This window comes from Hemibagrus wyckioides, linkage group LG07 (assembly GCF_019097595.1).
Source record: "Hemibagrus wyckioides isolate EC202008001 linkage group LG07, SWU_Hwy_1.0, whole genome shotgun sequence".
NCBI classification, from domain to species: Eukaryota; Metazoa; Chordata; class Actinopteri; order Siluriformes; family Bagridae; genus Hemibagrus; species Hemibagrus wyckioides.
In genome coordinates, this window is record NC_080716.1 from 11,942,205 (window position 1) to 11,954,326 (window position 12,122).

At 36.8% G+C, this 12,122-nt stretch overlaps 1 protein-coding gene across 10 annotated transcripts in view; it reads right to left on the bottom strand.

Moving 5' to 3' along the window:
• Positions 1 to 12,122, bottom strand: part of camk2d1 (calcium/calmodulin-dependent protein kinase (CaM kinase) II delta 1) — an 80,600-nt gene that overhangs the window by 7,697 nt on the left and 60,781 nt on the right. For 2 of the 10 annotated variants that reach the window (XM_058394517.1, XM_058394523.1), the window contains exons 10-16: positions 10,402 to 10,524; positions 9,924 to 10,007; positions 9,643 to 9,685; positions 8,104 to 8,138; positions 6,210 to 6,269; positions 3,425 to 3,469; positions 2,694 to 2,742 (exon numbers count right to left, since the gene is read on the bottom strand). In XM_058394517.1, the coding sequence (XP_058250500.1) occupies positions 2,694 to 2,742; positions 3,425 to 3,469; positions 6,210 to 6,269; positions 8,104 to 8,138; positions 9,643 to 9,685; positions 9,924 to 10,007; positions 10,402 to 10,524 (439 nt within the window). Of the gene's footprint in view, positions 1 to 2,693; positions 2,743 to 3,421; positions 3,470 to 6,209; positions 6,270 to 8,103; positions 8,139 to 9,642; positions 9,686 to 9,923; positions 10,008 to 10,401; positions 10,525 to 12,122 lie in introns of all 10 variants that reach the window. The other 8 variants (XM_058394516.1, XM_058394515.1, XM_058394524.1 and 5 more) reach the window with 5 other exon arrangements.

Consider the following 12,122-nt stretch of genomic DNA (forward strand, 5'->3'; position numbering starts at 1 on the left):
AAAATGCAAAAAAAAAAAGTGTATGGTACATTTTGCATACTCTGCTTCCTACAGCATCCATTTCAGTCACAGCTTTTATCTTTTACAGTAAGGAGTTTTTTCCCATCATTTTGGCATCAAGAATGATTTTCCAACTCTTTTGGAATATATCCAGTGCTTTTGGATTTGGAATTTTGAAAAAATAGTTTTAGCACATGCTTTTTAGGAGTACGGTTCATTTTGCATGTAAATGTATTGAATGCAGCCTAGCTTAGCTAGACTTCTCTGATTAACTGTTTATATGTACAGTCAGTTAATTTGCAGGTGTATTAGCATGGTGTTGTACTGGGACTCTGTTGGACATCTGTGATCATGACTAGAGGATGTAATGGCCAGAGAATATACAGTGTAGAATCTGCATCACGTTCCAACAACTCTTCCCATATTTTCTTATTATTTACTCCATTTTCTGGTCTTTCGGCTCAAAGCTGAGGGCTAGCACATGCTTCCAGCCAGCCACTTTTTTTCCAGCTGAATACACATGGAGAAAAGCGGCATCTGCCCTCTTCAACATACACAAGCTCACTGACTGAGGCTGATCGTTATGAGAAAAAGTAATCCCATTCTTCCCATTTCATGAGCATTACAAATTTTTGCTCTCTCTCACTCTTGGCCATGGATGAGCGTTACATTGCTGCAGATCTCCTTTTCTGCCACGCCACTTTGAAGCTGAGATCCAACCTGACATGCTTTTCTAGTCTATTAGTCAATTATAGAAGTTACTTCTGAAGTACTATTTACTATTCAACTCTTTAAGTGCACTTCTACTTAAACAACTCAACAAAACAAAACAGACAATCCACCACTGAGAGCAAGACAAACCTCAATACCAAGACTAAAGATTTCTCATTACTTGGAGGCTGCTGCTAAGGATGGCTCCACATGGACAGCTTGGAAATTCATGGAGCTGCTGTGAATAGTACCACTTAGAAACCATAAAGATGGCTGCAATTACCACAAACAATGGTAAATATACTCGACTCTCTATCAGTGACTTCGGTAAGATAGACTTCATGTTAAAATTAGAATATACAGTATTTCCTGGTTACGCAATAATCTTTTAAACAAATAGTGCAAAGTTATAGAAGCAAAATGATTTATGATCACATTATCCAATGTCATTATCACATTATCTCACCCAAACCTCACCCAGATGAGGATGGGTTTCTTTTGTGTGTCTGGTTTCTCTCAATGTTTCTTCATCATATCGTCTTCCTATCGTCTTTTTCTTGCCCTTTCACATCAGTGCTCATTATAAATAATGTATTATTTTTATCTTGAATTTATAGATTTCTGCATTTCTGCAAAGCTGCTTTTTTGAAAATGTATGTAGTTACAAGCAACAAAGAAATGACAGTTCAAAGTTCAGCAATGAAACTCTTCCCCTGGCACTGATTGGCTCCTTGGATGCCGACGCACTTTCCTATCTATGTAACCCTTTATTATCCTGAATTAATTCCGCTCCTATTTTAGCTCCTTACCTTCCTCCTCCTCCTCCCTCTTCCTCCCCAGCACCACCTGTGTAGACCTGCTACAGGAAAATTCCTCCTGTCTAGCAGCAGCATGGTCCTAACATCTCTATGCTCATGCAGGTTCAATGGCCAACTCTCTGTTCTTGGCCAGCAGCAGCATTGCAGACTAAACCTACCTACATTCCATTCCATTCAATAAAAGCTCATTATATTCATTCTGGGAGTTATGACCGAAATGAAATATTCTTTAATTGATTTCTGCTTTTCAAAAGTCTTTTTGGTAAATATGAGCTGCAGCAAAAATTCGTTACACTGACTTCAGGTTTGCCAAAGATAATGATTCCAAATATTTATGTGCGAAATGATCGAGCTGTAACCAGCAGCAGACAGTAATTGCTTTGTTGGACATCACATTGCACAGACAATTTACTAATGAGCTGACACAGATTACAGCCTTATGAAAATCATTCAGTCCCACACACACACACAGAGAAAATTGCTGCTTGGGGCCGATTTCAATACAGCGTCTCATAATGACTGAAGGAGCAGTGAAAACAAAACAAAAAGTATCAGACGGAGTGAGATAAGGACTGAACAGAGAACACTTCCTTGTTAATGAGCACCAGTAAGCCTTGCGTCTCTTAAATAGGCTGCTTGACAAAAAAAAAAAAAGAGAGAAGCAGTGTTATGCTTATGGTGTGTCTGATATAAAAGCATTGTCATGTCAGCTACACAGGCAAGAATTTTTACGGTTCATTTAAATCAAATCTTTTATATTTATGTTAAAGGTTTATGAGGAGTCTAACATGACACACAGGTTCAAGTAAAGCAAACATACATGACCGATACAGTGAACTGAAAGCTGTACCACTAACCAACTCGACTTTGTAGAAAGGGTTACACACCGAACTTGCCTTAAATACTAAAAACACTTTAAATAGTAACACTCAAATTGTAACCTTCACTTATTCAGAAAGTCTAAATCAACTTTGTATAAAATGTAGCTAAACAGGGTCACAGGCAAAAATAAAATAATTTAGTGATGATGTGATGAATGAATAAATCGACGGTTGGCAGTGGCCGGTATTAAATGGAGCGAAAACAGAAGCACGAGTGAACAGAATTCAAATCTGAAACCCTACACTGTGATCTAAAGTGTGTCGTGTGTGGAATTCACCATACCTTTCACATCCTCGTCTTCTATGGTGGTGTTGGCACTCTCGGAGGATTCCTGAAGAAGAACAGAAATTTCGGATAATTTAACATGGGTACATGATATGAGTTTCAGATTTCGGTTCAGATTTGATAATGATTTCAAAATATCACATTATTTTATAACCTACTTCAGTGCCCTTGATCAGATTTATCTCTTTTTTTTTTTTTATCTTGGAGAGACATGTTTTATTAGTCTGCATTTTATTCCCATATTAAGAAAAAGCTTCAGAAGTAAATAAAAATAAAAAGATTTTCCCTATAATGCATTCCACAAAACACCCCATGCACAGTGCACAAAAGGTACAAAAAACGCAAACAGGCATGCAGGAAATGTGCTGAAAATGTGTTCCGGCTTAGCTTTTTTATCATATAAGGCTTTATTTTAAAACATATTTAAATAAAAGGAAATAAAAAAAGATGAGAAAGAAAGAAAGCAAGAAAATGCATCTTGCCACTCAGTCATGCGCACACCATTTACTATACATCAGTGGATAATGATCTATTTTACAACATGACATCTAATCCTATGCTGAAGAATCTGTTGTTCGGCTCAGCAGCTGCTAATGAGGCGATGCTAATGGATTTAGGACAGAACCAAGTCTTGCCAGCCATTCAAGTCATTAAACCCGCCATCCCTTTAGGGAAAATCCATGATGGAGCAAGCGTATTCCTAGCAAACCCGTTTATATACTTAATACCTTGTTTCCATCAGTCGGATTGTGGATAACGGTAGTTTGAGGCTCCTGATCAAGAGGTGCAGGAAGAAAAGAAAGAGAGAGTCAAGAAGATCAGGGAGACAGGTTGAGAAATGACATTCTCGTACATAGAACGGGAAAGGGTAAAGGTCATCAAGCATCACCATGCTGTGTTCTGCACTGAATCAACGCGATTTACTTATGTTATCTTTAACATACCTAACATAATTAATTTCAGCATTAAAGCATTATTCAAACTACATTAGCAGCCAATTAATATGCATAAGACTTTTACCAAAGTGGGCATTTTCTAAGTTCAGAATTAAAATGTAAGTATGCTTGATGGCCTTCAGGATAAGACGACTACAGCAGAAGGAAAGATAAGAACGCACCTATAGGTCATGACTCCTATATGCTAAAATGTAACCACATGCACACTGTATGGTCTCAGTGATGAGAAATTGTCTGATACGCCGTGTCGAGTAGTCGTAATGTTATTTTATTAACTGCTCGAATGACCTGAGAGTTATCTGAACTGTCATCCAGAAGAAAATGAGATTTCTATTGTAAAAATTCCAGTGCAGGCAATTTCAACATGCAGTATGAGCTGTTAGCAAACACAAATGCAGAATTTTATTGTATTACAGTTAAGGACACTGTTTAGGACATGCTAGCAGTCTTAACTCTTTTTACCAGAGACAAAAACATGGAATTTCTGCCTGTTTTGGTTGTGTCCATGTTCAGTATTGAATTTCTTTCTCATGTCACACTTCATAGTGATGCTTAATGATTCATAGGAAAGTATGCATTTTAAGAAAACAGTTTAGAAACAGTTATAATAATAGAAATATTAATATATCGCAATAGCAATCGTTTTTCATAAGTATTTCTGTTTTTCCTTAGCCGAATAGGGGCAATATTTTCATAAACAGGTTCTAAAAAAGCTATCTAAAAGTTTTTTGTTTTCATACAAATGTTTTTATCTTCAAAGTAAATGGTGATATCAAACTCATTTCTGCTCTCTGAGATGCCTCAAGTGCTTTTTCACAAGCATCGAATATTTGAAGGTGTTATCCTCAAGCAGTACAATTAGGTGTAAGGTTATACGAACGTTAAAAACAGTAAAGGTAAAAAGGTAAAAAACACTGAAAGCCAACAGAGTCCTGACTAATTATATTTCAGATAAGTTGATAAGCCCTGGTAAAGTGTACTGGTAAAAAGGAACTATAGAATTTTTTCAACATCCTAATATGACATCCTTAGTATATCATCTAGTAAATGTAGAGTTAGATGAAGCATTATAAATCACAAGCTGTATAAATCCTGCTTACAACAAAACTACATGCAACTAGAATATAGCAACAGAGTGAAATGTTGTGTTATCTGTAGGCGTAACGTAAATGAATTACGTAACACAACAAAGTATTGAGAAAGACTGAGGCATTTGGTAATCACACTGCCAGTAGTGCTAGCTGAAGCACAGAAAGCAAGTGACAGAATGTATTTAACCTACATGAACCTCACAAAATAAATGTGACATGAACAGCTTGTCCGTGTGTGTGTGTGTGTGTGTGGACTGCAACTACTGTAATGTAGAAACCACACCACTATTAAAAACCTGCAAACTGTTGACAAAAAAATACCTAAAATTAATGAAAACAACAAACTGCATTAACCTACAGCTATTCAACTTCTACTAGATCTAAAGCTGGTGGTTGATAAGTGCAGAATAGAGGAAGCAGAAAAAACACAACAGCAAATCAGAAAACATGATAACACCACCACACGACAGCAACAACAACAACAACAACAACCAAACCAAAAACACCACAACAAATGTGAAAACAGAACAGCAATCTCAAACATTAACATGAACACAAAACGGAAAGGGGTGGTCCTTATTGAAGGCGACATGCTCGTTGCTGATTGGCTACCAAGAGACAGTGACACCAAAAGATGAGATGGAGGATGTTTACAATACCTTTATTTTTAATCAATGCTGCTTTAGACTTTCTTCAGAAAACAGAGAGTACACTTCACTTTAAATGATTTTTTCTCTAGGCTAACTAGACAACAGACAGAAAAAGAGCAGTTGTTGTTCCACGTCATGGTCACATGTCATGTCCAATCAGCGACGAGCATGCGATGTTCAATAAGACCCCGACCTCTCTGTTCTGTGAATGTTGACATGTTGTGTTTTGGTATTTTTTGTGTTGCGTTTTCTAATTTGCTGTTATGTTTTAAGGTTTGTTTGTGTATTTTGCACTTATGGCTCACTGTAATTGAATCTGCACATAACAAAGCAGTTCCATCTTTAAGTGTAATAATGTTAGTAACAATGGCACAAGAAGTTCAAACAGCATCATTAATATTGAGAGCATGAGAGCAAGTCTCAAAATTCATCTCAAATTGCAAGCTTTCTATTAAATGATACTGTTTACATGGCATAGAAATTACACCAAAAACTTACAAATATAATACATATTTGTCACCTTCCTTTTTTTTTAATTTTTTTCATTTTCCTTTTTTTCTTTAGCTTAGTGGTTAAGTCATTGGACTACTGATCAGAAGGTCATGGGTTTGAGTCCCACGTCCACCAAGCGTTTAAAACTGGGCCCTTAAGCAAGACCCTTAAACCTCAATTGCTCAGTTGTATAAAAATGTAGGTCGCTCTGGATAAGGGCGATTGTTGTGCCATTGATTATTACACGAGAAAAGGATGAACTGCTCAAACAAAGGCAGAAAACATGAGGCATATAACAAGATCAGAGACACAGACAGAGAGTACCAGAGCAGGAGAGGGGACTGCCTCTTTAGGGCTGGTGACTACGTTGCCTTTGTTGTTGATCTGAAAGTGGGAATGGACAGAAACAAGACACGCAAAAGCTGTCCAATGAGGAAACAGGACATGGTGCCACCCATTGTGCATATGTGAAATGTGTAGAGCAAGTGATCAATACTCAGTATATACAGTCGCTGCTTAGAACCTGTTAAACTCTTCCAGCTGAGTACCTCACTACTTATGTGATTTAAATGAACGAGTCGGCAAAGGGACAGTAACGATTAATCAGAAGTTACCGCCGGCTGAAGTACAAATGTTTAGTTTGGCACAAAGCTCCACAGGTTTGATGTCACACAAGGTTATTGAGAGCTATGTCTAAAGAAAATGTCTGACCATGGAGTATAGGAGGAGTCAAAAAGCTGAAAATAAATCTGACGACAGAGATATTCTTTTAAGCTATTCTGCAATTTCTTGACAGAAGCAAAGAACATGACTACATTGTTAGAACTTTTTTTTTTTCCCCTTGACAATACAGTCCATTTTCCAGCCTGCTATTTCCTTTAAGGTAAGGTAAGGTAAGGAATGAGGTCAGTTTGAAAAGTCCCAAGAAAAAGAGTCACACACCAGAAAAGATTATGTATGCTATGTGTATCTTATTTAAGTGATTCATTTATATGATCCGTTTTGTTTGACTCAAAGGACTAAAGAAAAAAAATAGGCACATGAAAATTTTTCAAAGATTAAAATTTGATCAGAATCCTTCGCTTCGGTCTCAGTCCAGGAAATTCACCTTCTATTAGAACAATAAACGTCCATGCTTTATGAGACAGAGAAGTCAAGAGAATAAACTGAAGTGAAATTTTATTCAGTCCTAATAGGCCACAAGTTCCAAGCAAGGGCCTGGTCTCTATTTCAGCATGACTTCCACTTTATGGTTAACCTCATCGACAGTAAGATAAAACTGAAAGAAAAACAATGATTTCATCACTAAGGCCCAGATGTGTCTAAAGACTCTCACTTGTTCTAAATACTCGCCTACAGAAATTTCACTACTAGCATTGAAGCTGAAGACTAATTTCTTTTATTAATCTACTTCTCTACTCACCTTTCTATTGGAGGAAATGATACAACAAAGGCTTTTTTAAACCTAGATAAAAGCTTATAGGAAGTACATAGCCTTACACGTTCACCTCAAAATTCTCACCACTGCAAACTGCAAAATTAGACTTCCTTTAACTGCATTAGAAAGTTGAGAAACAAACAAACATGCCCTTTTCCGTAATCACTAAACGATACTTGTGTCATCTTATAGTTTTTCATCTGTGCAAATGCAACTAAAATCAAACCACAGCTCTCCCCTCACCCATCATTCGATATGAAAATGAAGAAAATATTCTTCCATGCTTTTGGTATACTCTGCCATACTCTGCCTAAAATGCTTTCATTATCCAAATCTAGAGAAAATAGGCTTCAGATCCCCCACACTCGTCGCAAACTGCTCTCTGGCACAGGCCTGGAGTTTTCACATAGCAGATGTACAACCTTCTGCTACTCATCATGACATTGCGCACACACATGGAGTTAGAAGTAAATTTCCCAAGTTCAAATAGCTGACTGGTAGAGAGCAAGTGAGGACAAACGTTAGGCAATGACAGAGAGGAAGTGAATGGTTGAGGGGGTTAACATCAACTTCGGGGCTTCACATGTAAATAGAGATCTGAGTACTGTTGCATTTGCATGGCTGTCAGTATAACAATGCAATGCAATGCAATGCAAGAAAGCAGGGTTTTGGAAACAAGCTTGAAAAACATCAAACTTCAAGGTTCAACAAAATGCATTAATTTACAGCCTAATGAGATTTTGACTAATAAATGACTAATAGAAAGAGCGCTCAACCTACCTTAACACTATCAGGCTTCTTGTATGGATTCCCTTCTGAATAAGAGAAAAGAGTCATATGAGTGAGTATAAAAGTAATAGTGTGGATCATTAATATTATCAACTCTGTAATCTCACAGACCCCCATACACACACAACACAGTCACATACACACATATTTTTGTAGCAGACGGTCAACTAAGAGTGTACTCTCTCCAACTGTGAAGTGTGTGGAAGTGGAGGTGAGACAAAAATGCTTATAAAAAGAGAAAAATGGCTTTTGAGTGACAATTTATGCAATGCAACTATAATTATTCAAACTACTGTGTAATTATCTGTGAAATCTGAGTTTCACATAGCACAAGAATATTTATATTCACTTAAAGAAAATCATATTGGAATAGAGACAATTTAGTGACAATTAAAAGCTTGTTTTGAAATAGACTGAGAGCTACGCCAAAGGTATCAGATATGCAGCTGCATTAACACACTAACAAATTCAGAAAGCGATAAGTCACTCAAGGACATGCGCTACACTTATCAAAGGTTGTCCCAGGTAAGAGCATATGCAGGCGTCTCATAAAGTGACTTTTATAGAACAGTGACCAAAAACAATACGATAAAATCCAGGTTCAAAAAAGCAGATATATTTATTGTTGATTATATTCACTGTAAACAAGTCGTCCTCCATACAATGTAGTCTCTTAAGAGTGAGCTTTGGTTGCTAAGCAACATAATGGACAAAGATTAAGGTCTTCTATGGACGGAACAATAGCTGAAGCAAAATGCCTTTATTTCATTTTAAAACTTGGTGAATTGCTCTGGAGTGGAATGGAAAAAAAAAATTCTGTGATATTACCACAAAAATCAATAACAGTGATGTGCTCAAGTGAGTGTGTGTGTGTGTAGCAAGGATTTTAGCTTATACATTGATCATTGGTGAATTTTTCATTGATCTTTAGTGATCAGTCACACTGACAAACTCAAAAATGTCCCTCAAAATCTATTCTTAAGAAATGCAAATCACCCATAGGACAATTTTGGTGTCTCTGAGACTGGAACTTCGCAAGCTCATTGTAAAACTGTTATAGAATGTAGTTTATTTAGTGTAACACTCCATTGTCTACTGAGCTGAAGCATTTAGTTGCTCCGAACTCTCTTCCATGATAAGCACAACCGTAATAATTCTTAGTTCTTTTAATTCACTTTAGAATCATGTTTAGTTTGGCAAATCAGTGCTACTATAGTAATGCCAACTTTGGCTTGCATAGCTGTTTACAACATTAGGCATGAGACGAGCGAACAGTAATGATTCTGCCCACAGTAATGTACTGAAATAAAAGGGTTCATCACGTGTTCTTTAGTCGGTGGATAGTTCTAGCTTTCGAAAGAGGCTTTTATGAAACAAAAACAAATAAATAAATTAAGGAACCTTTTGAGAGCTATATATGTAGTCATTAACATTTATTCTGTTTTCTGATGTAACAGTGTCATTGTTCAAAATCTCAATAAAAGTATAAAAATATCCGACAAACTTCAAAAACAAGAACACAAGTCTTACTTGAGAAGGTCTTTGTGGCAAGCATGGTGGTCAGGATCGCTCCCTGGAAGAGTGTAATAGAGCAGAGGAGTGTGTGAGACTTTAAACTGGTTTTGGACATGACTTTGTAAAACATTAGTCAAGGAGACAATGATTAAGTCCATGAAACTGAGAGACTTTTTGATGATTAAGTTTTTTTTCCTAGAATTTTGTACAGCTGTTATACAAAAGTATAGCACCTTTTACACAACCTTTAGCCCACTCTGTGTCTGTGTGTGTGTGTGTGTGTTTACGTAAGTCACCTTTAGCTTTCTCCTGGCGTTGAATTTCTTCAGGCATTCCACAGTCTCCTGTCTGTGCATCATGGAGGCCACTGTGGAGCGTTGCTATAGAAACAGAGGAATTAGTTAAAAACATTTCTATATATAGATAGTGCACTGCTAGATATGTTTATACATAGTGCATGTAGGCAGCTGTAATAATAGATTACTTTATAATGCAGAGGTATGTGTACGTCAGTAGTCAGTAAAGAAAAAGCACAAGTACACATCAAAAGGAATGAAAATACACAAAGGCTGTAGAACAGGACAGATAACGCAATATTAAAATAAAAAGAAAAGAGAGGAGAGATTTAGGAGCAGAAATAAGCAGGGCTGAAAGAATCAGCAGATCAGATTAGGTCTAAAGATTGTAAATAAAAGACAGCTTTTGTGTGTGTGTGTGTGTGTGTGTGTGTGTCTGTGAGAGCAATGAAGACTGAGAGGAAATGACAATACATACACAGATCCATGGGTGTTTGAGGGCCTCTGCAGCAGTAATGCGTTTGGCAGGGTTGATGGTCAGCATCTTATTAATCAGATCTTTGGCCTCAGGGGTCACCGTGTCCCACTCTGGAGAAGGAAACTGGACATAACACACACATACACAATGAATTATGTAGTCTTGATGGACTATAGATGGAAAAGTATATGAATATATTCACACACACACACACATATTCACACACACACATACACATAATGAATTATGCATCTTTATGGAAAAGTATATGAATTTATGCACACACACACACACGTTTCCATCATATAAGCCTATATACAACTCATTAAAATTTAAAGTCCATCCAGAGGACATGTGTGAAGATATAAAAGTGTAGAAATGGCTGATAAATGTGGTCAGCCTAATACTGGCCCACTGGCTAGAAACATGCCAGCAGGTCTGATTATATGTATATGCTAATATTCAGCATCTGCATATCTTACAGCAAGCTAGCTATCATGTAGTCTCATTTAGCCAAGCCTTCAGACTGTTAACAAATGGTCCATAGCAGCTTTTATTGGCTCCAGGACCGTCCAAAAGGGCATCTGAGTGACATGTAAAGCAACCAATCACAGTTTGTTTCGATTAGCGTCATGTTTAGGGGTGTGAAAATGTAAAGTTGGGGACCCTTACAAAAACAGACCGGTGTACAACAATAGATCTACTTTCAATTAATAAAGTATGGAAATACCATATCTATATTGAGTCTATAACTTTATTTCACATCATTTTGAAAATCCAGTGCTGATTCTCATAAGTGTTCAATGTTGGAAACACAATAGCTTCCTTCTTCCATGAGGGAAGTAGAGTGCCACGAAAGCTTTGTTTTCAGCCAGACCGTTAAAAAATGTGACACACAAGTCTCCTGGAAATCCTGTAGAATATAATAATATATAATATCCTTTAAAAATCATCTGTATAACAGTATAAAGCAATACTAGTTGTGACTAGTAAACAATTTTGCCAGTGGACACAGAATTAGTAAAAAGATATCTTAGACCAACCCCGTCACAGCACTTCTTCGTTCTACTGATCTTTTTTTTCCCTAATATTGAATTTGCTCTTGAAACTGTTTAACATTTTCCCAGCTTTAAGTGAGCAATGTGAGATGAATATAGACATATAGACAATAGGAGCAGGTCTTTGTCTGAGTATGTAACAGCTGATTCCCTTAGATTGCTTTCTCATGCACATGCAGAGATCCCCAAACATTATCGGAGTTTCAAACTGTAACATCCTTGAGTTATTACAGTACAGAAACCACCTGTATACTACCATCAGGAGTCTTCAGGAGCAGCGGATATGGACGCGACTGACCTCACATATAGCAGACGCTATGGAAGATCTTCATCAGCAAACACTACAAGCACTTTCGGTGTAATTATGAAAGCAGTACCAAGAGTTACAGGATGAATAGAGGAACTTTGCACAGGAAGTGAAAGATGAAGAAGTAGGGAAAATAAGCTGTAGATAGTTAGATTGAGAAATCATTTAGATTTAATACAGTTGCTCTGAAGCAAAGCCAAGGTTTTCTGTCTGTCACATCTTTTTCACCCTTGCTGCAACAGAATCCAAATGTTATATCCTAGTTTTTAGTATATATTATTCTATATAAATATTCTAGTTTTACATTTTTATTTAAATTGTATTTCTTATATTTTTATATTCTAGTTTTACATTTT